The sequence below is a fragment of the Oncorhynchus tshawytscha genome, linkage group LG22 (assembly GCF_018296145.1).
Source record: "Oncorhynchus tshawytscha isolate Ot180627B linkage group LG22, Otsh_v2.0, whole genome shotgun sequence".
In the NCBI taxonomy this organism is placed as follows: domain Eukaryota; kingdom Metazoa; phylum Chordata; class Actinopteri; order Salmoniformes; family Salmonidae; genus Oncorhynchus; species Oncorhynchus tshawytscha.
In genome coordinates this window covers 23,714,257-23,740,285 of record NC_056450.1, presented here as the reverse complement: position 1 = coordinate 23,740,285, position 26,029 = coordinate 23,714,257, and the positions used below count along the sequence as shown (strand labels likewise).

The 26,029-nt window shown below is 45.0% G+C and overlaps 1 protein-coding gene across 1 annotated transcript in view; it reads left to right on the top strand.

Moving 5' to 3' along the window:
* Positions 1–25,779, top strand: part of LOC112222121 (voltage-dependent L-type calcium channel subunit alpha-1D-like) — a 106,439-nt gene extending 80,660 nt beyond the window's left edge. The window contains exons 29-48 of the mRNA XM_042303956.1: positions 2,278–2,388; positions 3,827–3,910; positions 5,533–5,661; positions 8,638–8,703; positions 8,792–8,883; positions 9,111–9,270; positions 9,629–9,756; positions 11,252–11,348; positions 11,469–11,571; positions 12,002–12,103; positions 15,444–15,580; positions 16,625–16,741; positions 17,188–17,549; positions 18,328–18,354; positions 18,493–18,633; positions 21,090–21,250; positions 21,595–21,719; positions 21,916–22,050; positions 22,126–22,311; positions 22,394–25,779. Coding sequence (XP_042159890.1) covers positions 2,278–2,388; positions 3,827–3,910; positions 5,533–5,661; positions 8,638–8,703; positions 8,792–8,883; positions 9,111–9,270; positions 9,629–9,756; positions 11,252–11,348; positions 11,469–11,571; positions 12,002–12,103; positions 15,444–15,580; positions 16,625–16,741; positions 17,188–17,549; positions 18,328–18,354; positions 18,493–18,633; positions 21,090–21,250; positions 21,595–21,719; positions 21,916–22,050; positions 22,126–22,311; positions 22,394–22,690 — 2,760 coding nt within the window. The 3' untranslated portion in view covers positions 22,691–25,779. The remainder of the gene's footprint in view (positions 1–2,277; positions 2,389–3,826; positions 3,911–5,532; positions 5,662–8,637; positions 8,704–8,791; positions 8,884–9,110; positions 9,271–9,628; positions 9,757–11,251; positions 11,349–11,468; positions 11,572–12,001; positions 12,104–15,443; positions 15,581–16,624; positions 16,742–17,187; positions 17,550–18,327; positions 18,355–18,492; positions 18,634–21,089; positions 21,251–21,594; positions 21,720–21,915; positions 22,051–22,125; positions 22,312–22,393) is intronic.
* Positions 25,780–26,029: the final 250 nt, after the last annotated feature.

Genomic DNA, 26,029 nt, shown 5'->3' with positions numbered 1-26,029 from the left:
GTCTCTCTCTATGTCTCTATATCCTGGTCTATCTCTGTCTCTCTCTGTGTCTCTATATCCTGGTCTATCTCTGTCTCTCTCTATGTCTCTATATCCTGGTCTATCTCTGTCTCTCTCTGTCTCTATATCCTGGTCTATCTCTGTCTCTCTCTATGTCTCTATATCCTGGTCTATCTCTGTCTCTCTCTGTGTCTCTATATCCTGGTCTATCTCTGTCTCTCTCTGTGTCTCTATATCCTGGTCTATCTCTGTCTCTCTCTGTGTCTCTATATCCTGGTCTATCTCTGTCTCTATGTCTCTATATCTGGTCTATATCTGGTCTATCTCTGTGTCTCTATATCCTGGTCTATCTCTGTCTCTATGTCTCTATCTCTGTCTCTCTCTGTCTCTATATCCGGGTCTATCTCTGTCTCTCTCTATGTCTCTATATCTGGGTCTATATCTATCTCTGTCTCTCTGTGTCTCTATATCTGGGTCTATCTCTGTCTCTATGTCTCTATATCTGGGTCTCTATCTCTGTGTCTCTATATCCGGGTCTGTCTATCTCTGTCTCTATGTCTCTATATCTGGGTCTATCTCTGTCTCTATATCCGGGTCTATCTCTGTCTCTATGTCTCTATATCTGGGTCTATCTCTGTCTCTCTCTGTGTCTCTATATCTGGGTCTATCTCTGTCTCTCTCTGTGTCTCTATATCTGGGTCTATCTCTGTCTCTATGTCTCTATATCTGGGTCTATCTCTGTGTCTCTATATCTGGGTCTATCTCTGTCTCTATGTCTCTATATCTGGGTCTATCTCTGTCTCTATATCCTGGTCTATCTCTGTCTCTCTCTGTGTCTCTATATCTGGGTCTATCTCTGTCTCTATGTCTCTATATCTGGGTCTATCTCTGTCTCTCTCTGTGTCTATATCCGGATCTATCTCTGTCTCTATGTCTCTATATCCGGGTCTATCGCTGTCTCTATATCCGGGTCTATCTCTGTCTCTCTCTATGTCTCTGTATCCAGGTCTATCTCTGTCTCTCTCTATGTCTCTGTATCCAGGTCTATCTCTGTCTCTATATCCTGGTCTATCTCTGTCTCTCTCTATGTCTCTGTCTCTGTCTCTATATCCGGGTCTATCTCTGTCTCTCTCTATGTCTCTGTCTCTGTCTCTATATCTGGGTGTATCTCTGTCTCTCTCTATGTCTCTGTATCCTGGTCTATCTCTGTCTCTCTCTGTGTCTCTATGTCCTGGTCTATCTCTGTCTCTCTCTGTGTCTCTATATCCGAGTCTATCTCTGTCTCTCTCTAGGTCTCTATATCCTGGTCTATCTCTGTCTCTCTCTATGTCTCTATATCCTGGTCTATCTCTGTCTCTCTCTATGTCTCTATATCCTGGTCTATCTCTGTCTCTCTATATGTCTCTATATCCTGGTCTATCTGTCTCTCTCTATGTCTCTATATCCTGGTCTATCTCTGTCTCTCTCTGTGTCTCTATATCCGAGTCTATCTCTGTCTCTCTCTATGTCTCTATATCCTGGTCTATCTCTGTCTCTCTCTGTGTCTCTATATCCGAGTCTATCTCTGTCTCTCTCTGTGTCTCTATATCCTGGTCTATCTCTGTCTTTCTTTGTGTCTCTATATCTGGGTCTATCTCTGTCTCTCTTTGTGTCTCTATATCCTGGTCTATCTCTGTCTCTCTTTGTGTCTCTATATCCTGGTCTATCTCTGTCTCTATGTCTCTATCTCTGTCTCTCTCTATGTCTCTATATCCGGGTCTATCTCTGTCTCTCTCTATGTCTCTATATCCTGGTCTATCTCTGTCTCTCTCTGTGTCTCTATATCCTGGTCTATCTCTGTCTCTCTCTGTGTCTCTATATCCTGGTCTATCTCTGTCTTTCTTTGTGTCTCTATATCTGGGTCTATCTCTGTCTCTCTTTGTGTCTCTATATCTGAGTCTATCTCTGTCTCTCTTTGTGTCTCTATATCTGAGTCTATCTCTGTCTCTCTTTGTGTCTCTATATCTGAGTCTATCTCTGTCTCTCTTTGTGTCTCTATATCTGAGTCTATCTCTGTCTCTCTTTGTGTCTCTATATCTGAGTCTATCTCTCTGTCCCGCTATGCCTTTCTGTCTCTCTGTTCTGTATTTCATAAACTGTATATTTATTTTTTTGCTCATCCTTCTTTCTGTTCTTCTTATGCCCCTTATCTTCCCCCTTTCTCTTTCTCTGACCCTCTCTCTCCCTCTTCTCTCTCCATCTCTCTCCATCTCTCTCCCACTCTCTCCATTTCCTCAGCACTATGGCCAGTCTCACCTGTTCAACTATGCCATGGACATCCTCAACATGGTCTTCACTGGCGTCTTTACTGTGGAGATGATCTTTAAACTCATCGCCTTCAAACCCAGGGTGAGTCAGTCTGTTTGCCTGTCTCTCAAATCGCACCATAGACCAGTTATCTCACCCCCTCACTCCACTCCCTCCACCAAGTACCTTCCCCTGCAATATTACCTTAACACTCCCTCCTCACCCTTTCCCTCCCTACCTCCCCTACTTCTTACTCTCCTACTCCCCCCCTACCCACCCATGCTGGGCTCTGTACCGGGCCTGTAGGGGTATTTTGGGGATGCCTGGAACGTCTTCGATGCCCTGGTGGTGATCGGCAGCGTAGTAGACATCATTCTCACTCAGGTAGAGTATTATAGTAGACCTGCCCTCATCCCTGCCTCCTCTCTTCCTCCCTTCCTTCCTTATTTACTTCCCTCACCTTTTTCTACTCACTCAAACCCCTCTCTGGTCCTAAAGCCAGTCTGTTGGCTCCTTGTCCTACTGTGGGACCTCTGTCAGGGCTGACCACCATAGGTATGATGTATTACCTATGCAGGACTGGTATTGGGTCTAGGTCTATGGTGGCGAGTTACTCAGCACTGTGTAGGCACTGTATCAGTGTGAGATTTATAACACATTATACAGTAGAGGGTTCATAACAGATCATAGTCAGAACTTCATTGTTTCATATGTAAAGTTGGGCTACTTAGAGGCATGTATACATGTTGTATTCTCCCAGACACAGTGCCACTCAGAATCTTTTTTTCTATTTCCTGCTGTATATTTTCATGTTTTTTGTCTGTATTTTCACCTCTCTATCCTTCTCTTTCTCTTTTTCTGCCTCTGTTCTCTCTCTGTTCTCTCTCTGTTCTCTCTGTTCTCGCTGTTCTCTCTCTGTTCTCTCTCTGTTCTCTCTCTGTTCTCGCTGTTCTCTCTCTGTTCTCTCTGTTCTCTCTCTGTTCTCTCTCTGTTCTCTCTCTGTTCTCTCTCTATCCTTCTCTTTCTCTTTTTCTGCCTCTGTTCTCTCTCTGTTCTCTCTGTTCTCGCTGTTCTCTCTCTGTTCTCTCTCTGTTCTCTCTGTTCTCGCTGTTCTCTCTCTGTTCTCTCTCTGTTCTCTCTCTGTTCTGTCTGTCTCTCTGTTCTCTCTCTGTTCTCTCTCTGTTCTCTCTCTGTTCTTCCCTCACCTTTTTCACCACTAAACCCTCTCTGGTCCTAAAGCCATCTGTTGTCTCTGTTCTCTCTGTTCTCTCTGTTCTCTCTCTGTTCTCTCTGTTCTCTCTCTGTTCTCTCTCTGTTCTCTCTCTGTTCTCTCTGTTCTCTCTCTGTTCTCTCTCTGTTCTCTCTCTGTTCTCTCTGTTCTCTCTGTTCTCTCTCTGTTCTCTCTCTGTTCTCTCTCTGTTCTCTCTGTTCTCTCTCTGTTCTCTCTGTTCTCTCTCTGTTCTCTCTCTGTTCTCTCTGTTCTCTCTGTTCTCTCTCTGTTCTCTCCCATCTCTTTGTGTCCTTGGAGGGGCGCTTGCAGCACTATTTCGCTGATGCATGGAACACATTTGATGCCTTAATTGTTGTTGGTAGCGTCGTTGACATTGCAATCACAGAGATCAATGTAAGTAGCCATCTTCATGCTCCTTGTTCATGTAGCACAATCAGAGGGAATGCATTACAATAACATCAGGGTTACATTCACGATCCCAACATGTTTTCATGTCCCAAACATGTTCATTAACTATGCTAGCTAGAGCAATAGCTTTCCGAGGAGCTATCTAGCTGTTAAGTAGCGTCCACTGTGTTGGAGTCATGTTGTAATCCTGAATGCAACCCGGTGAGCCTTGGAGATCAAATGGCATGTGACATCTATAGAAATATGATGACAACTGAGTCAGATCTTTCCCAGATTTGTACGATTTTCTAATGATAGGGCAGTTTCAAAACACTCCCAGGGTTATTGCAAGGCCTTCCTCCAATATGTTGTCTAGATTAGGGAGCCCATGCTTGGTGCTGTTCTGTGACTTTGTGCCATCATGACGTTTGTGTGCCTCTGTTTTTTCCCTTTTTTGGAATGACAAATGTAAGCACACATATGGACATACACACATACACATGCAGAGATTGTCTCACTACGTGGTATATTTCAAATTTTACTACATGAAACAATATACGTAGTTATTTGATATGAATGAAACCAAGTTTGTCTTTCTGTGATCTCCTTATTTTCTGGTGCTGATCAAAGTTGTACTGCATTCTGTTTTTTTCTTTTCTTTCTTCACATGTTTGATGTACTGAATGTACTACTGTGTGTGGTAATCAGTACTAAGCTACTGAGGTCGTGCTTTGCATAAAAGGCAGAGGATAGCATGTCTTCAGTGTCAATATGGTTGCGTATGTAACATGTCTGAATGGTTGTTCTCTGATTCCTTTTGTTGAAGACGTTTCTATAATCCTGTGGATGGTTGATTGAATCAACAATAAAGAAATGTAATGACGTTCTGAACTAGTTGTTAGATAAGTAATTATGTCAATGACTAATTGCTGACTTCAATGATATGAGGGACGAAGAAGTGAAGTTGTTAGTGGTTAACCCAGACCTTTGGTTTCAAGGCCATCCCAGTGGTGAAGGTGATTGTGGACCCAGGGGTAAGAAGCCCCTTCCAGTACCCCACTCTTCCTCATCGTCATCGTCATCTCCGCACAGAGCTGTTTATGTTGTCAGTCGTCACGTCTGTTCGCATGAAATATCCTGTTCTGAAACCATATACTGTGTTGAGGTTTTGTCTTGCCTGTTTTGTGGGCAGGTTCCAAGGACAAGATCAGTTCTGGTTTGGGATCTTGCGCGTGTTGAGCATCATCTCATTATCAGTCTTTTTTGTGTTGTTTTGTTCATGTTTGACCTGGATCATACTGTAGATGTTGTGGGTTTGTCCAGGTTTGCTTGTGTCTGGACATTCTGGAGATGGGAGAGTGCCTCTGTATGACTCCTAGGAGTGGGGACACTTGTGTCTTGTGTAGCTACTGTATGTGTGTGGGACGTGTCTGCATCGCATTCACACAAGTTAAGGACTGTTGCATGTTCCTCTACCTGAATGTGTACACACATGCACAGAGGTGGTTGAACACACGTGCACGTACGTACACATGCACACACTGCGTGTTGATCTCTGACCTGCTCCTAACTGTGTGTTAAAGTAGCACTGTGTTCCACCTCTCTCTGTCTCTCTCTCCCTCTCTCAGAACACAGAGGACAGCGCTCGCATCTCCATCACATTCTTCCGTCTGTTTCGAGTCATGCGATTGGTCAAGCTGCTCAGCAGAGGGGAGGGCATCCGAACGCTCCTGTGGACCTTCATTAAGTCCTTCCAGGTGAGAGAAGAAATGCTCACGTATAGGGTTGCCAAGCTACCGGTAATTTACCAAAGTTTTCAAAATCTTCGGTAATTTTGGTTATTAACAGGTCATTTATGATAACTTTGGTCATTTATACTTGAATAACTTTTAATATATATATATATATATATATTCATACAGTATTATTTTTTAGATCTGTGTCATTTTGTCCTTGCATTTCTAGTAGATAGACCATATGGTTCAAGACAGAATTGCCTAATTAATGAGCATCTAATCAACCTTATTATTTTCAATCAACTCTGCCAACTATTAACTTTTTTCACAACTGCCACCAGTGTGACGCCAAAACATTTACAACCAAGACATATTGACACAATAAAATACATTTAAGTGTGTAAAATATATATATAAAGGTAATTTCATGCTGAAACCCTCATATTAAACACCAATGGTATTCACTAAGTTGATGGTTTATATTTAGGATAGTGTTTTGATTCATGAGCTGAAATAAAAGATCCCAGAAATGTTCCAAACCCACAAAAAGCTTATTTCTCTCAAATAATGTGCACAAAATGAATTTGTTTACATCCCTGTTAGTGAGCATTTCTCCTTTGCCAATATAATCAATCCTTACCTCTGCTTGCTGTGTTTCTCTGCACCTGGGGTCAAGTTCGTACTACCATTATTGGCACAAAATCAAGAAGCTGATTAAACAGCATGATCATTACACATGTGCACCTTGTGCTGGGGACAATAAAGGGCCACTCTAAAATGTGCCGTTTTGTCACATAACACAATACCACAGATGTCTCAAGTTTGTTTTGAGGGAGTGTGGAATTGGCATGTTGACTGCAGAAATGTCCACCAGAGCTTTTGCCAGAGAATTGAATGTTAATTTCTCTACCATAAGTCACCTCAAACGTCGTTTTAGAGAATTTGTCAGCACGTCCAACCGGCCTCACAACTACAGAACACGTGTAACCACGCCAACCCAGGACCTCCACATCCGGCTTCTGCACTTGCGTGATCGTCTGACACCAGCCACCCGGACAGCTGATGAAACTGTGGGTTTGTCTGACACCAGCCACCTGGACAGCTGATGAAACTGTGGGATCGTCTGACACCAGCCACCAGGACAGCTGATGAAACTGTGGGATCGTCTGACACCAGCCACCAGGACAGCTGATGAAACTGTGGGATCGTCTGACACCAGCCACCCGGACAGCTGATGAAACTGTGGGATCGGCTGACACCAGCCAACAGGACAGCTGATGAAAACTGTGGGATCGTCTGACACCAGCCACCCAGACAGCTGATGAACTGTGGGATCGTCTGACACCAGCCACCAGGACAGCTGATGAAACTGTGGGATCGTCTGACACCAGCCACCCAGACAGCTGATGAAACTGTGGGATCGTCTGACACCAGCCACCCAGACAGCTGATGAAACTGTGGGATCGTCTGACACCAGCCACCCAGACAGCTGATGAAACTGTGGGATCGTCTGACACCAGCCACCAGGACAGCTGATGAAACTGTGGGATCGTCTGACACCAGCCACCAGGACAGCTGATGAAACTGGGTTTGCACAACCAGAACATTTCTGCACAAACTGACAGAAACCGTCTCAGAAAAGCTCATCTGCTCGTCGTCCTCTCCAGTGTCTTGACCTGACTGCAGTTTGGCGTCTTAACCGACTTCAGTGGGCAAATGCTCACCTTCAATGGCCACTGGCATGCTGTACCGCTTGTATGGCATCATGTGGGCGAGTGGTTTGCTCATGTCAACGTTGTGAACAGAGTGCCCCATGGTGGAGGTGGGGTTATTGTATGGGCAGGCATAAGCTACAGACAACGAACACAATTGCATTTTATCAATGGTCATTTGAATGCACATAAATACCGTGATGAAATCCAAAGGCCTGTTGTGACACCCATTACTTTCAGTTACTTTTAGATTACTTTCCTCTTAAGAGACATTAGAAGAAGACAAAAATAGGCCTCCCGGGTGGCGCAGTGGTTAAGGGCGCTGTACTGCAGCACCAGCTGTGCCACCAGAGCTGTGCCACCAGTTACATTTACATTTAAAACTTTAGTCATATAGCAGACGTTCTTATCCAGAACGATTTACAGGAGCAATTCGGGGTAAGTGCCTTGCTTAAGGGCACATCAGCAGATTCTTCACCTAGTTGGCTTGGGGATTCGAACCAGCGACCTTTTGATTACTGGCCTACGCTCTAACCGTAGGCTTCTTGTAACCCAGTTCTTTCTACTTCAATACAGATTGTAATATGATAGGGCTAGATTTTTACATTAAAAACCAAAGTCTGTCAGATTTCCAGTCATTCCAATTATTTTAGCACCACTTGATCTTCAAGAATAGGACTTGGAAATGTAGAAATATAGATTAGCCAAATAGTTTTACCTGAGCAAGGACTTATTCGTCTACTCTGTTGTTAAATGCTGTTCTCATAGAATGCCATGCTTTGAGTACGACTGAAAAGTGCTATTTGCATTAGAAAAATGAATGCCATATGTTGCATTTGCTAAAGGCCTATTGTTTACGTTTTTTTTGGTGGTGACACTTTGATATCTCGATAATTTGCAGCTGCTTAAGTCTATCAAAAGTGTGCGAGTTTGAACACATCCATGAAGTCTATGGATTCTTTTTTATTGTTGCACAAATTAGAGCCCCTTCTTAACAAACGGTATGTGTAGCACAATACCACAGAGCAGTGTAGAAGGGAGAAACTCCCTCAACGTTTTATTCCATCCCCCTGGGCACAGACATCAGTTCCAAAAGAAACTTGAATGTTACCAGAATTCTGTCAGTTTACTGGTCAACTTTGAAAGTTTCCAGTAATACCCTCCCTCTGCAACCCTACTGGGGTAACAGTGGAGCCATACAGGTCAGAGTGTAACATACAGGTGAAGGTGCTTCCCTTGCTGAGTCAATCTACTAAAACTATCTTTTTCTCTCTGACCTTCCTAGGCTCTTCCCTATGTTGCCCTTCTGATAGCCATGTTATTCTTCATCTATGCTGTTATTGGAATGCAGGTAACTGACAGACATTTATTTTGGAAATGTTGAAGTTACAATATGATTAGCATTTATTTCATCAATAACACACTGTGCTGTGTTTCAGGTGTTTGGAAAGATTGCCTTGGTAGACCACACACAGATTAACCGAAACAACAACTTCCAGACCTTTCCTCAAGCTGTCCTGATGCTCTTCAGGTATGTATGTATGTATGTATGTATGTATGTATGTGTGTGTGTGTGTGTGTGTGTGTGTGTGTGTGTGTGTGTGTGTGTGTGTGTGTGTGTGTGTGTGTGTGTGTGGTGCGTGTGCGTGCGTGCGTGCGTGCGTGCGTGCGTGCGTGAGACCTATTGATTTATTATTATGGATGGTGAAAGGTTGTGGTCATTGTAGTCCTAATATTACTGTTGTTGATGCTTCTCAGGTGTGCTACAGGTGAGGCGTGGCAGGAGATCATGCTGGCATGTCTGCCAGGGAAGCTGTGTGACTCGGAGTCAGACTACAACCCTGGAGAGGAGAAAACCTGTGGCAGCGGATTCGCCATCATCTACTTCATCAGCTTCTACATGCTCTGCGCCTTCCTGGTATACACACACACACATAATCGCAGCATGTACACACACCCACATACACACAGGGTTGGGTAGGTCACTTTCTAAGTGTAATCCATTATAGTAACTAGTTACCTTTTCAAAATTGTACTCAGTAACATACATTTTTGGATTTCCCAAACTCAGTAATGTAATCTGATGAGTTACTTTTGGATTACTTTCCTCTTAAGAGGCATTAGAAGAAGACAAAAAAGGATGCCTCAAAGTAGTCTCTGTGTGGTCAGACTTGCTCAGGTGGAACAAACTTAAACGTTTTTCAATGCTGAATGGAATGTCATTGAGAAAACAGAAAGGTAATCCCTTACTGACACACTGTATACCTCTGTTTTAGATCATCAACTTGTTTGTTGCTGTCATCATGGATAACTTTGACTATCTGACGCGTGATTGGTCCATTCTGGGCCCTCACCACCTGGATGAGTTTAAAAGGATCTGGTCTGAGTACGACCCTGAGGCCAAGTGAGTCTGCATTACCATATGGACATAGAGTACACATACACACACACACCCCTGCAGTCATTCATTTACATTGGTTCTCACTGTGTGTTGTTTTTGTATTTGGTGTTGCTTTCAGTAGTGTGTTGGTTTCAGTGTCTGTGTGACTGTGTCTCTTTCAGTATAGTGTGTTGGTTTCAGTGTCTGTGTGACTGTGTCTCTTTCAGTAGTGTGTTGGTTTCAGTGTCTGTGTGACTGTGTCTCTTTCAGTATAGTGTGTTGGTTTCAGTGTCTGTGTGACTGTGTCTCTTTCAGTAGTGTGTTGGTTTCAGTGTCTGTGTGACTGTGTCTCTTTCAGTATAGTGTGTTGGTTTCAGTGTCTGTGTGACTGTGTCTCTTTCAGTAGTGTGTTGGTTTCAGTGTCTGTGTGACTGTGTCTCTTTCAGTTGTCTGTGTGACTGTGTCTCTTTCAGTATAGTGTGTTGGTTTCAGTGTCTGTGTGACTGTGTCTCTTTCAGTAGTGTGTTGGTTTCAGTGTCTGTGTGACTGTGTCTCTTTCAGTATAGTGTGTTGGTTTCAGTGTCTGTGTGACTGTGTCTCTTTCAGTAGTGTGTTGGTTTCAGTGTCTGTGTGACTGTGTCTCTTTCAGTATAGTGTGTTGGTTTCAGTGTCTGTGTGACTGTGTCTCTTTCAGTAGTGTGTTGGTTTCAGTGTCTGTGTGACTGTGTCTCTTTCAGTAGTGTGTTTTCAGGTTTCAGTGTCTGTGTGACTGTGTCTCTTTCAGTAGTGTGTTGGTTTCAGTGTTTGTGTGACTGTGTCTCTTTCAGTAGTGTGTTGGTTTCAGTGTCTGTGTGACTGTGTCTCTTTCAGTATAGTGTGTTGGTTTCAGTGTCTGTGTGACTGTGTCTCTTTCAGTAGTGTGTTGGTTTCAGTGTCTGTGTGACTGTGTCTCTTTCAGTAGTGTGTTGGTTTCAGTGTCTGTGTGACTGTGTCTCTTTCAGTAGTGTGTTGGTTTCAGTGTCTGTGTGACTGTGTCTCTTTCAGTAGTGTGTTGGTTTCAGTGTCTGTGTGACTGTGTCTCTTTCAGTATAGTGTGTTGGTTTCAGTGTCTGTGTGACTGTGTCTCTTTCAGTAGTGTGTTGGTTTCAGTGTCTGTGTGACTGTGTCTCTTTCAGTAGTGTGTTGGTTTCAGTGTCTGTGTGACTGTGTCTCTTTCAGTAGTGTGTTGGTTTCAGTGTCTGTGTGACTGTGTCTCTTTCAGTAGTGTGTTGGTTTCAGTGTCTGTGTGACTGTGTCTCTTTCAGTAGTGTGTTGGTTTCAGTGTCTGTGTGACTCTGTCTCTTTCAGTAGTGTGTTGGTTTCAGTGTCTGTGTGACTGTGTCTCTTTCAGTAGTGTGTTGGTTTCAGTGTCTGTGTGACTGTGTCTCTTTCAGTAGTGTGTTGGTTTCAGTGTCTGTGTGACTGTGTCTCTTTCAGTAGTGTGTTGGTTTCAGTGTCTGTGTGACTGTGACTCTTTCAGGGGCAGGATAAAGCATCTGGATGTGGTGACCTTGCTGAGACGCATCCAGCCCCCTCTAGGCTTCGGCAAGCTGTGTCCACACAGAGTGGCCTGCAAGGTGTGTCTGAACACCCAAACAGCACAAACACACATCACACATATTACATAACGTGTTCATATTGTGAGCTCAATCTTGCCCTGGTTAACTCATATGTTGCATGACCGTAACTCCTTTTAGAGACTGGTTGCAATGAACATGCCCCTGAACAGTGATGGCACGGTCATGTTCAATGCCACTCTGTTTGCCTTGGTGAGGACCGCTCTGAAGATCAAAACTGAAGGTGAGCACTGGGAGAAAACACAGTGATGTCTGAATGAGGACATACTATGAAGTCCATCGGACAGAATCATCCCACAGTATTTCTTATGGCGTATTTCCACTAAGGACTTACCCCAGTGTTTTACCCAAACCGCTCAGATTTTTGTGTTTCCACCGCCACGGCCCGGCTCCAGTTTCTCACTGGCCCATGTCCTCAGTAGACCTGCTCTGACTTAAAGCCAAGCTTCACAAGTCCTCAGTGTCAGACTTAGCTATGTGGAAACACAGTTCCCAAAGAATAACATTAGAGCCCACATTACCATAATCACTGTCGACACACTGGTGCTGTAATGGAAACACCCAATGAATGTACTCAAAATACTCTTATACAGTGGCCCGCTCGATAGCTGTCTTGATTGGTCCAAATCATTTACCAAGTGTTGGTTTCCTAGGCAACTTGGAACAGGCCAATGAGGAGTTGCGAGCGGTCATCAAGAAGATCTGGAAGAGGACCAGCATGAAGCTGCTGGACCAAGTGGTGCCCCCTGCAGGCGGTCAGTAGAATGGCTCCCGCCTCCATGTGTCTGTGGTATCTGTCAACAGTAACTGTACAGTAAATTCTACCTCATGGCTAGCGCGGCTAAAGAGAGACTTCCTCATGTCAGACTGCCCTCTATACCCGCACATGCTCAATTGTTACGTACACTTTAAACATAGAAATGCGCTGTGCAAAACTACATAGCTAAGCAGTGTTATTACTTATGTACTGCGTGTGTAATCACGTTGGCGATCCTACGCTCCAGGCTGACCTTCAACAAAGTTTTCCCTCAGCAGTGGTATTACACAGGATATATACATGGAACTAAAAGCATATACTCAGCAGTCACACCTTGAAAATAAACAAATTCATTGACATTAGTGATCCATGGCCTTTAGTAACCTTGTGAAACAGATTGCTTCGACAAGTTATTGACAGACAGTTGAGTCTTCACTTCCTGTTTTGTGTGTGAATAGCTGTAAAAGTCCCAGTTGTTAGATCACAGATAAGAGCAGGATCAGATAGGGGATGAGACAGAAAGTACAGACTGTCACTTAAGTTCGGCGAAACTCACCTTATCTCACTCTCTTTTTCCCTCCACAGTGTGGTCACATGCTCATTACAGCCCGACTCTGGGGCATCCTAGTAATACTCAGGCCAGGCTCAATCTTATATGGCTCCTTATTCACTTCATTGTGCACCAAGCAGTGTACTCTATAGGAAGGGGATATCACAGCACCCATGTGTTTCTGTCAGATGCCATGCTGAACTGTTGTTCTGTATACTGCTTGGTTGACCTGAGCCATGCTGACCTATACAGTCTGTGGTGCTGTGCTGTGTTGTACTATGCTGATGATGACCAACCTGTGTTGTTCTTCACTGTGCCATAGTTTGCTGAAACCATTATTTGTGCTATTTTATTTTCATTGTTATCCTTTGCTGCACAATATTTTCTGATTTAACTCCGATGCTTGGCTTGTTCTAGCATTGCATGCCCTGCTATTGTTGACTAACTCCTCTTGATCTCTCTCGCTCTCTCTCTTTCTGGCCAAGCTTCTCTCCTCCACAGCTTTCCCTCCTCCTCTTTCCCCTCTTCCATAGTCTCTTCTGCTCTCTCCCTCTCTCTGCCGTCCGGAATTTCCTGCAGCAGTTCTGTTTTTGGCCGGTGGCATGGAACTAGAGTTGCCTCTCTCCTGTGCCCTAGTTGTCCCCAGTCTGCTTACTAACTAGCTGAGTGACACAGATCGCTGCTTCCCTGTTCTGCACTGCTTCCCTGGCCTGCACGTCTCTTAACAGTTTAGATATTCTTCTCTTTCTGCTGTAGTCTTCTTGCTAGGTGCTTCTAACTGTGGCAGTATCCCTGTACTGTAGCTAAGCCTTAGATACTGTAGGCGGATGTGTAGCTGTTTGATAGACTCGTATGTTTAGTAAGATGTGGTTGTGTTGGTTTGAAAGAAAACGAGCTTTGCTCCGCATCATATCATGATTTTGTGGTATGATGACAGTATTGAGTTGAGGTTAGTGTCTGTTTGGCTGTTTACAGTTCTATGTTTCAGAACTGTTCATATTTTGATACTACCAGATACTCTAGTGCAAGGATGGGCAACTTTGATCGGATGGGGTCCACAAAAATCTGAACTCATCATGAGGAGCCGGAGTGGCTCGCTGGTCAGCTTACGTACATACATACATACATACATACATACATACATACATACATACATACATACATACATACATACATACATACATACATACATACATACATACATACATACATACATACATACATACATATACTGTATACAGTACCAATCAAACGTTTGGACACACCAACTCATTCAAGGGTTTTTCTGAATTTTTTACTGTTTTCTACATTGTAGCATAATAGTGAAGACATCACAACTATGAAATAACACATCATGTAGTAACCAAAAATATTTGTATATTTGAGATTCTTCAAAGTAGCCACCCTTTGCCTTGCTGACAGCTTTGCACACTCTTGGCATTATCTCAAACAGCTTCACCTGAAATGCTTTTCCAACAGTCTTGAAGGAGTTCCCACATATGCTGAGCACTTGTTGGCTGCTTTTTCTTCACTCTGCGGTCCAACTCATCCCAAACCATCTCAATTGTGTTGAGGTCCAGTGGTTGTGGAGGCCAGGTCATCTGATGCAGCACTCCATCATGCTCCTACTTGGTCAAATAGCCCTTACACAGCCTGGAGGTGTGTTGGGTCATTGTCCTGTTGAAAAACAAATGATAGTCCCACTAAGAGCAAACCAGATGGGATGGCGTATCGCTGCAGAATGCTGTGGTAGCCATACTGGTTACTGCCTTGAACAGACAGTGTCACCAGCAAAGCACCCCCACACCATCACACCCCCTCCTCCATGTTTCACGTTGGGAACCACACATGCAGAGATCATCCGTTCACCTACTCTGCATTTCACAAAGACACGGCGGTTAGAACCAAAAATCTCCAACTTGGACTCATCAGACCAAAGGACAGATTTCTACCGGTCTAATGTCCATTGCTCATGTTTCTTAGCCCAAACAAGTCTCTTCTTCTTATTGGTGTCCTTTGGTAGTGGTTTCTTTCCAGCAGTTTGACCATGAAGAAACTTTCAACGTTTTTGACTGGCCTTCATGTCATAAAATAATGATGGACTGTCGTTTCTCTTTGCTTATTTGAGCTGGTCTTGCCATAATATGGACTTGGTCTTTTACCAAATAGGGCTATCTTCTGTATACCACTCCTACCAACACAACTGATTAGCTCAAATGCGTTAAGAAGGACAGACAATCCATAAATTAACTTTGAACAAGGCACACCTGTTAATTGAAATGCATTCCAGGTGACTACCTCATGAAGCTGGTTGAGAGAATGCCAAGAGTGTGCAAAGCTGTCATGAAGGCAAAGGGTGGCTACTTTGAAGAATCTCAAATATAAAATATATTTAGACTTTTTTTAACACTTTTTTGGTTACTACATGATTCCATATGTGTTATTTCATAGTTTTGATGTCTTCACTATTATTTTACAATGTAGAAAATAGTAAAAAATTAAGAAAAACCCTTGAATGAATAGGTGTGTACAAACTTCTGACTAGTCCTGTATACTGTATATAAAAAAAATGTTGGGTTTCTGCGGAATATCAGTTATTCAAAACTGACTCATGATAAAGACAGCATACATGTATATGATATTCAGCCAATTGTTGGAGTGCTCTGAAGAGTTCCTATAGGAGAGGTAGAGGACCATTGTGTCTTCGGGCCTAGTGTTATTTCCCAGGATGCTGTGCGGCGTGGTGAGGTGCTGACAGTGGAGGCGTTTGTGTGGTCTGTTCACCTAGATGACGAGGTAACCGTGGGGAAGTTCTATGCTACCTTCCTGATACAGGACTACTTCAGGAAATTCAAGAAACGCAAAGAGCAAGGCCTGGTGGGAAGACACTCATTCTCCAGCCTGAACTCCACCATCGCCCTCCAGGTGAGTCTCAACTGCTGTACTGTTCTGTATTGGACTGTACCATTCCACCTCCTCTAGAGTTGTCAATAGTTACCAAACTGGGCCTCCCGGGTGGTGCAGTGGTCTAAGGCAGCTGTGCCACCAGAGATTCTGGGTTAGAGCCCAGGCTCTGTCGCAGCCGGCCGCGACTGGGAGGTCCATGGGGCGACGCACAATTGTTTTATTTTAATAGTTACCAAACTCATACTATTATGGCCAATCTGTGTACACTCTACACAACAAGACAGTTTATTTCAACTGCAGATACCTGTACAATTTAAAAGATATTAACCTTTGAAACTAACTGATAGGACTTACAAACCAAAATATGTGGCTAATTTAGTAAGATAATAATACATTAATATGGGTAAACAATATGTAACTGCTAGTTAGCGATTGGTTGAATCACACTAGTGCTGCTTTGTCCAATCACCACTGGACATCTGCAAAGCAGCAGGCCTCTACACCTGAACACAATGTTGCTTCCCTGGCCTGCACTGTGCTATGTCACCTCTAGCCACGCTTACATCTGCAAAGCAGCAGGCCACTGCACCTGAACACATTGTTGCTTCCCTGGCCTGCACTGTGCTATGTCACCTCTAGCCACGCTTACATCTGCAAAGCAGCAGGCCACTGCACCTGAACACAATGTTGCTTCCCTGGCCTGCACTGTGCTATGTCACCTCTAGCCACGCTTACATCTGCAAAGCAGCAGGCCACTGCACCTGAACACAATGTTGCTTCCCTGGCCTGCACTGTGCTATGTCACCTCTAGCCACGCTTACATCTGCAGACTATATCCTTTCTTACCTGCTTCTGGAAACAATCAGAGATAAAGAGAATGTTGTTCCTCAGAAATGATTTAGTCTTGTATCAACTCTAGATTAGCAGTGCTGTGCACACTCACCCTGATTAACAAAGCACCTCCTCAGTCTGATTTGTCTGTGTGTACTGTATGTGTCTGACCTTATGCTTCAGTTCATGTGTTCCTGCCAGCTCTCAGCTGCTCTCTTGTCGTCGTTGCAGGCTGGCCTCCGCACACTGCATGATATTGGGCCCGAAATTCGCCGAGTCATATCATGTGACCTGCAAGACGAGGGCCTTGTAGACATGAATGCAGAAGAAGATGACGAGGTGTCTAGGGTAAATCACTGTCCCAGTTCATTCAATAGATGCGCTTGATTTAACTCACCCGACACTTAGAATTTGTCTTTTACAGCCAATGGAATGGTCCCAAACTCAGTTCACGTGTAATTTCCATTGTATGATTGACAGAGAGGAATCAAGTCTCTTTGAGACTAGTTTAAAGATGATAATACTTATATTGCCTGATAACCCAGAACACACAGTAGATGATACTTATTCAACCCAGTGGTTTTAAAGTTACATAAAATGTTTTGCACACAAACCTTCACTAAATGCACTGTTCATTTAATACCCTCATTACCTGTTGAACATCATTTAGTGAAGATCGTAATTAAAACCTCAATGGCTGTTCCTTACCACCAGGACAGACCCAAAGCCAGTGGTTAAGTTTGGTCACTGTGTTTTTATGGTCGCCTGTACTGACCCGAGTGTTGTCTCTACAGAGGAACGGCGTGCTGTTCGCCAACCACACCAATCACGTTAACGGGGACCACCGGGGTTCTGTCACCCAGCGGCCCCTCCAGGTCCCGCCTCCTTCCTGCCACGCATTCGTGGAGCCCTCTCAGGTTGGCTCTGAGGAAAGGGCTGGTGACCCCCACCCCTACAACCACTACTACCCCAAATCCCCCATGTCCTCCAACGCCAACCTCAACAACGCCAACATCCCCACCCTGCCCTCCCTGACCAAAGGGGGGCAGCGGTGCTGTCTCCGCCGCGAGCACTCGTCCGCTAATGGGGCACCCTCCTCCAGCTCGCAACGCAAGAGTGTTGACTTCGACACCCTCACCACGGTCCAGTCTGCAAGGTAACTTAGGGTGCTGCTTTCTTGGCTAGGTCTCCCTAGTAAATGAGCTCTCTTAAACTCAAAGGGACTTCCTGGTTAAAGGTTACATAATATTATGGTCCACTTCATTTTGAATGCAGTAGTCAATGAATGTATGCACTGTAAAAAAAAGATGTTGATTCAATGTACAATTGTAAGGCAACAAGGTGCAAGAAGATAGTGAGTTCACTCAACAACATTTTCACACAAAAAAGTGTTTTCTCAACCAATATTTTTGGAGTAAGTTGCCAATAAGTTGCCAATCCTATTGCAGCTGGTTGTCTTACAATTGTACGTTGAATCAACATCTTTTTTTTTTACACTGTGCTAATGAACTAGGGGATTATTGTAGGTTTGAATTCATGTGTGATGAGAACAGTGGTTTTTTGCTTGCGTAAGGTCTAGGAGCTGTGGAGCTCAATGTGACCCCATGACAACAGATGTGGATTTGAATAGGGCGTTTGGGTTTTGAAGTTGTTTCCCCCATCACATCCTTACCACAGCTATGTCTTTCACATATCCTGGCCTTTCATAGAATGGATCTTTTCAGCACCGTTCATTCTTGCACCACTAAGAGCTCTTTATGTTGAAATCCTGGAATTGTGTGTATCTATCAGTAACACACACACTCCAGACCCATTCATTTTATGTCCAGGATTATTATTTCTGTTTGTCTCACATTGTCTTTGTCATTGCATGCCCTTCCCCTCCCCTGTCCCAAATACACATTTCCTTCGCCACAACGTGCTTGCTTGGACAGGAGGCTCTACTATGAGACCTACATTAGGTATGTGTGTGAAACTACTGTTTCACCCTTTAATGACCCCGATCTCGCATTGGTTTATATGATCTGCTTTACTGAGATACTATACCTCAATCACCCCTTAAAAAGGTGTCTGGTTGAACTTTGACCCTTTGACCCCAGGTCAGAATCAGGGGGTGTTCTGTACCCAACCATCCGTAGAGAGAAGCCAGGGGGAGCGGACAGTGATGATGACAAGGGCTCAGGGGAATACTTCAGTGGAGAGGAGTACCAGGAGGACGACCTCATGTTGCACAAGGACAGGTATCACCTGGAAACCACTTCTGCTCTCCTCTACTACACTGTCCTCTACTGTCCTCTACTGTACTGTCCTCTACTGTCCTCTATTGTCCTCTACTCTACTGTCCTCCACTGTCCTCTACTGTACTGTCCTCTACTGTCCTCTACTGTCCTCTACTCTACTGTCCTCTACTGTCCTCCACTGTCCTCTACTGTCCTCTACTGTACTGTCCTCTACTGTCCTCTACTGTCCTCTACTCTACTGTCCTCTACAGTCCTCCACTGTCCTCTACTGTCCTCTACTCTACTGTCCTCTACTGTAGTGTCCTCTACTCTACTGTACTGTCCTCTACTGTACTGTCCTCTACTGTACTGTCCTCTACTGTCCTCTACTGTACTGTCCTCTACTGTCCTCTACTCTACTGTCCTCCACTGTCCTCTACTGTCCTCTACTCTACTGTCCTCTACTGTAGTGTCCTCTACTGTCCTCTACTGTACTGTCCTCTACTGTACTGTCCTCTACTGTCCTCTACTCTACTGTCCTCTACTGTACTGTCCTCTACTGTCCTCTACTCTACTGTCCTCTACTGTCCTCCACTGTCCTCTACTGTCCTCTACTCTACTGTCCTCTACTGTAGTGTCCTCTACTGTCCTCTACTCCACTGTCCTCTACTCTACTCCACTCTCCTCTACTGCACAGCACTGTCCTCTACTCTGCTCTCCTCTCCTCTCCTCTGCTCTCCTCTCCTCTCCTCTCCTCTCCTCTCCTCTCCTCTCCTCTCCTCTCCTCTCCTCTCCTCTCCTCTACTCTACTCTACTCTACTCTACTCTACTCTACCGTCCTCTCCTCTCCTGTACTCTACTCTACTCTACTCTCCTCTACTGAACTGTCCTCTATTCTGCTCTCCTCTACTCTAATGTCCTCTACTCTACTGTCCTCTACTCTACTCTCCTCTCCTACACTGTCCTCTACTCTACTCTCCTCTACTCTCCTATACTGTCCTCTACTCTACTGTCCTCTACTCTCCTCTACTCTGCTCTCCTCTCCTCTATTCTACTGCACTGTCCTCTACTCTCATCTCCTCTCCTCTATTGTCCTCTACTACACTGTCCTCTACTCTCCTCTACTCCACTGTCCTCTACTCTCATCTACTGCACTGCACTCTCCTCTCCTCTCCTCTCCTCTCCTCTCCTCTCCTCTCCTCTCCTCTCCTCTCCTCTCCTCTCCTCTCCTCTCCTCTCCTCTCCTCTCCTCTCCTCTCCTCTCCTCTCCTCTCCTCTACTCTCCTCTACTCTACTCTACTCTACTGCACTGTCCTCTATTCTGCTCTCCTCTACTCTAATGTCCTCTACTCTATTACACTGTCCTCTACTCTCCTCTACTCTACTCTCCTCTACTGTCCTCTACTCTCCTCTACTCTCCTCTACTGTCCTTTACTCTACTGTCCTCTACTCTATTCTACTGTCCTCTACTCTCCTCTACTGCACTGCCCTCTACTCTCTTCTCCTCTCCTCTACTGTCCTCTCCTCTACTCCACTGTTCTCTGCTCTCCTCTACTCTCCTCTACTCTACTGCACTGTCCTCTACTCTGCTCTCCTCTACTCTCCTCTACTCTACTCTCCTCTCCTCTACTCTCCTCTACTGCACTGTCCTCTATTCTGCTCTCCTCTACTCCAATGTCCTCTACTCTACTGACCTCTACTCTACTCTCCTCTACTGTCCTCTACTCTACTGTCCTCTACTGTAGTGTCCTCTCCTCTCCTCTACTGTCCTCTACTGTCCTCTCCTGTTCTCTCCTCTATTCTACTGTTCTCGCCTCTCCTCTATTCTCCTCTCCTGTTCTCTCCTCTACTCTACTGTACTCTCATCTACTGTTCTCTTCTCTCTTCTATTCTCCTCTCCTGTTCTCTCCTCATTTCTACTGTACTCTCCTCTATTCACCTTTCCTCTCCTCTATTCTCCTATCTTGTACTCTCCTCTACTCTACTGTACTATCCATATTCTCCTCTATTCTCCTCTCCTGTGCTCTCCTCTGTTCTCCTCTAATGTGCTCTCCTCTGTTCTCCTCTCCTCTATTCTCCTCTACTGTGCTCTCCTCTATTCTCCTCTACTGTGCTCTCCTCTATTCTCCTCTACTGTGCTCTCCTCTATTCTCCTCTACTGTGCTCTCCTCTATTCTCCTCTACTGTGCTCTCCTCTATTCTCCTCTACTGTGCTCTCCTCTATTCTCCTCTACTGTGCTCTCCTCTATTCTCCTCTACTGTACTCTCCTCTTTTCTACTGTAACTCTCCTTTATTCTCTTCTCTTCTATTCTCCTCTACTCTCCTCTCCTCTATTATCCTGTGCTCTCCTCTCTATTATCCTGTGCTCTCCTCTCTATTCTACTCTATTGTACTCTACTCTATCAGTACCTGTCCAGATTTTGTTGCTGTTGACAAGGTGGTTGTTTACTGATGTTGTTGTCTGGTTGTTGCTCAGGATGCCCCATAGGGAGTTTCAAGACCTTCAAACTGACTTGGACACAAATGCATCGAGGGGTTACCATCAACCGGATAGTCTCTATGACGACGACCAACAACCCATCTACCAAGATGGTGGGCGGTCGCCAAAGCGACGGTTGTTCCCCTCTACACCCCAGGGTGAGGTCCCTTGGTTACCATAGTGATTCAATCAGGGGTGTCGCTGATTGGCTGATAAAGATGATGATGGAACATTCAAAGGGCTTTACATTGTAATGAGATCCATAAATGTAAAAGATAGGTGTCTCTCCTGTGTTTAAACCTCCAGCACCCCACAGACCCTCCTTCAACTGTCTCTCCTGTGTTTAAACCTCCAGCACCCCACAGACCCTCCTTCAACTGTCTCTCCTGTGTTTAAACCTCCAGCACCCCACAGACCCTCCTTCAACTGTCTCTCCTGTGTTTAAACCTCCAGCACCCCACAGACCCTCCTTCAACTGTCTCTCCTGTGTTTAAACCTCCAGCACCCCACAGACCCTCCTTCAACTTTGAGTGTCTGCGGAGACATAGCAGTCAGGATGATGACATCCCCTTGACCCCTTCCGTTCCCCATGGAACAGCTCTACCCCTGCATCTGATGCAGCAACAGGTGGGTACCACTGAACCAAACTGATGGCTACCCATATGCACTGAAAGACTTACTCTCACACAATTAGCTTACAAAATATTGACACAACTCACTGCACATACACACAAACATGTGTGAGTCTTAATTTAGGCAATGAATTAAAGGTATGTCTATGTGGTTTGACCTCCATGACCCCTCCTCTTCTCCTGTTCCCTAGGTGATGGCAGTGGCTGGCCTGGACTCCAGCAGAGTCCAGCGTCTCTCTCCATCACGCTCTCTACGTTCCTGGGCCACGCCCCCCACCTCCCCCATTAGCAGGGATCACTCCCCATACTACACCCCCCTCATCCAGGTACGTGTGTGTGTGTGCATTTCTGAATGTAAATGTGTTGATACATTTTGTGTGTGTGTGTTTGTGTGTATCCAGGTGGACTGGCGTGGTCCCGGCAGTGTGAGCAGCACCCCTGGCTCTGTGAGAAGAAGCTCCTGGTACACTGACGCCCCGGAAGCCCCTTTGAGCCTCACCTACTCCCCCTCACAGCTCCAGATCCCCCCAGAGTACCGCAGGCAGTACCACCAGAAGATAGGCAGTGCCAACAGCCTAGTAGAGGCCGTGAGTAGCCCTGACACACACACACACAACACACACACACACTTTGATTGATTTAATGATTTCTCCCTTTTTCCTGTTTCAGGTGTTGATTTCAGAAGGACTGGGGAAATACGCCAAGGACCCCAAATTTGTGGCGGCGACGAAGCATGAGATCGCGGACGCCTGCGAGATGACCATCGATGAGATGGAGAGTGCCGCCAGCAACCTGCTGAATGGCAGTATGGGTAATGGAGCGGGGGCAACTGGGGCCACGGACAAAGTGACGGCCACGAACCTCAGGGACCGTAATCTCCATGACTACAGTGATGAGGAGCCGGACACGAGTGTGAAATGTGAAGAAGATCTGACTGATGAGATGATATGCATCAGCACCCTATAGCAGTCAGTCACATAGGCTGACATGGCACCCTATAGCATTCAGTCACATAGGCTGACATGGCACCCTATAGCATTCAGTCACATAGGCTGACATGGCACCCTATAGCATTCAGTCACATAGGCTGACATGGCACCCTATAGCATTCAGTCACATAGGCTGCATTTGACATGGCACCCTATAGCTTTCAGTTACATAGGCTGACATGGCACCCTATAGCAGTCAGTCACATAGGCTGACATGGCACCCTATACCATATGAAGTGCACTATATAGGGAGAGATGTGCCTTTTGGAGTGCCTTTCTTTCTGTGGAATGAATAGGTGGATGGAAACACTGCCAGCTGGAGAGAACTGGAGGGATGGAGGGACACGCTAAGGCTCCAACTACAGTGGAGTGGAGGGACACGCTAAGGATCCAACTACAGTGGAGTGGAGGGACACGCTAAGGATCCAACTACAGTGGAGTGGAGGGACATGCTAAGGCTCCAACTACAGTGGAGTGGAGGGATGGAGGGACACGCTAAGGATCCAACTACAGAGGAGTGGAGGGATGGAGGGACACGCTAAGGCTCCAACTACAGTGGAGTGGAGGGATGGATGGACATGCTAAGGATCCAACTACAGAGGAGTGGAGGGATGGAGAGACACGCTAAGGCTCCAACTACAGTGGAGTGGAGGGACACGCTAAGGAACCAACTACAGTGGAGTGGAGGGACACGCTAAGGCTCCAACTACAGTGGAGTGGAGGGACACGCTAAGGATCCAACTACAGTGGAGTGGAGGGATGGAGGGACACGCTAAGGCTCCAACTACAGTGGAGTGGAGGGACACGCTAAGGATCCAACTACAGTGGAGTGGAGGGACACGCTAAGGATCCAACTACAGTGGAGTGGAGGGACACGCTAAGGCTCCAACTACAGTGGAGTGGAGGGATGGAGGGACACGCTAAGGATCCAACTACAGAGGAGTGGAGGGATGGAGGGACACGCTAAGGCTCCAACTACAGTGGAGTGGAGGGATGGAGGGACACGCTAAGGATCCAACTACAGAGGAGTGGAGGGATGGAGAGACACGCTAAGGGATCCAACTACAGTGGAGTGGAGGGATGGAGGGACACGCTAAGGCTCCAACTACAGTGGAGTGGAGGGATGAAGGGACATGCTAAGGCTCCAACTACAGTGGAGTGGAGGGACACGCTAAGGATCCAACTACAGAGGAGTGGAGGGATGGAGGGACACGCTAAGGCTCCAACTACAGTGGAGTGGAGGGACACGCTAAGGCTCCAACTACAGTGGAGTGGAGGGACACGCTAAGGTTCCAACTACAGTGGAGTGTAGGGATGGAGGGACACGCTAAGGCTCCAACTACAGTGGAGTGGAGGGATGGAGGGACACGCTAAGAATCCAACTACAGAGGAGTTTCACCCAACTTTCTTTCTCTCTGTCTGGCAACACCCAGTGAACCGAGAGATATAGGTAGGGGTTGTCCCTTAGGGGATGCAGTAATGCTAGGTTTGCAGTCCACTCAGGATGAGTAGGATTAGTGTCACCGCCTCAATGACTTCATACAGAAATCACATATCAGTGACATCACGTTCCAATCCTCAGGCATATCCCCCCTGCCTCCCATTTGCCTTACCCTCTGCACAGAGATACTGAGAATAGTGAGTCATAGGTGTAGTGGTGGCCATTTTACAGACCACTTTTTGAAACTGTGAACAACCAACACACAAGAAAACAGTGTACTCAAATATCACACACTCATTCCTGCCCAACCAATCAATCTTCAGGGATGACAGGGTTCCGATCGATAGACACATGTACAGGTACAGACACTAGAAGCCCTGTTGTTTTAGTGAAAGGAAAAAGCTATTAAGTTGTAGATATTTTTTAAACCCTGTAAGAAAAATAAACTGTAGAAAAGAGATGCTTTATATTTGGTTAATTATGAATCGTTACAGGTATAGCAATATCGTCCCCATGCCTATGTTTTATTTGTGAATTAATATGAAATTATATTTTATAATCTTGTCGCCTTTTTTTCCGCTAGAATGCATTATGTTTAAGCATAGCAGTTTAAGGAGGATAATATTGATGTAGAATGACTATGATGTCAAAAAGAGCTGCTTTCACTGAAGTGTACGTACAGTATGGCTGTACAGAAGGAGGGTTTACCATTTACCAGCTTAGCTCACTGCCAACAGAAATAAATAGTTTCAGGTTACATTGAGGACAACTGTTTTTAATTGTGTATTGTACAGCACTGGAGCAGTTTAACTGTTTACTGTGTTACTGTGCTTCTTCTTCAACTGGTTACTGTCATAGAAATGGGTTCATTTCCTGTTAACCTTTACAATATGTGCAATGAAAGGGCTCCTTAAAAAAACAAAAACAAAAGGGAAAATCTATGCTTTGAAGACACATAGCTGTGGCCAATAAGGCTGTATGACTAATATGCATTTTCCAAACGCGTAAAGTCAAGTTCAATATAAACGCATGTCATGTCAGGGATCTTTGTGAAATGGCGTCACAAAATGTAAATTCCTTAACAATGGAATATAGTGTTTACAACTACTAGGTTTTCCTCAGCATAACTACCATCTTTCTCTCAACACCAAACAATGCTCTCAGTTCAACACATGAATGATGGCATAGTGATGGCATAGTGATGGCCACTTAGTGGGGTTTTATCTAGAAGGGATAATACAGCTTTGGTCCAAATGTACTTTTCATATAGCAGGTTAGGAGAAATAGGTTAAGGTTAGGAAAAGCGTTAAGGTTAGCTAAAAATAATTTAAAAAAAGTTGTATCCCATCTAGAAATGACCACTCAGTGAGTGTTTCGAGAGTGGGGTTCAAATCCTGACATAATGGTATGCATGCATGCCTTCCAGGACTGGTAATGATAACTACTGCACCAGAGGTTATATCACTGGCTCAAATTGTCTTTGAGATGGTGAGACTATACTTTTCCTGGGGCTATGTACAGTTGAACTCGGAAGTTTACATACACTTAGGTTGGAGTCATTAAAACTCATTTTTCAACCACTCCACAAATGTCTTGTTAACAAACTATAGTTTTGGCAAGTCGGTTATGCATGACACAAGTAATTTTTCCAACAATTGTTTACAAACAGATTATTTCACTTAATTCACTGTATCACAATTGCAGTGGGTCGGAAGTTTACATACACTAAGTTGACTGTGCCTTTAAACAGCTTGAAAAATTCCAGAAAATTATGTCATGGCTTTAGAAGCTTCTGATAGGCTAATTGACATCATTTGAGTCAATTGGAGGTGTACTTGTGGATGTATTTCAAGGCCTACCTTCAAACTCAGTGCC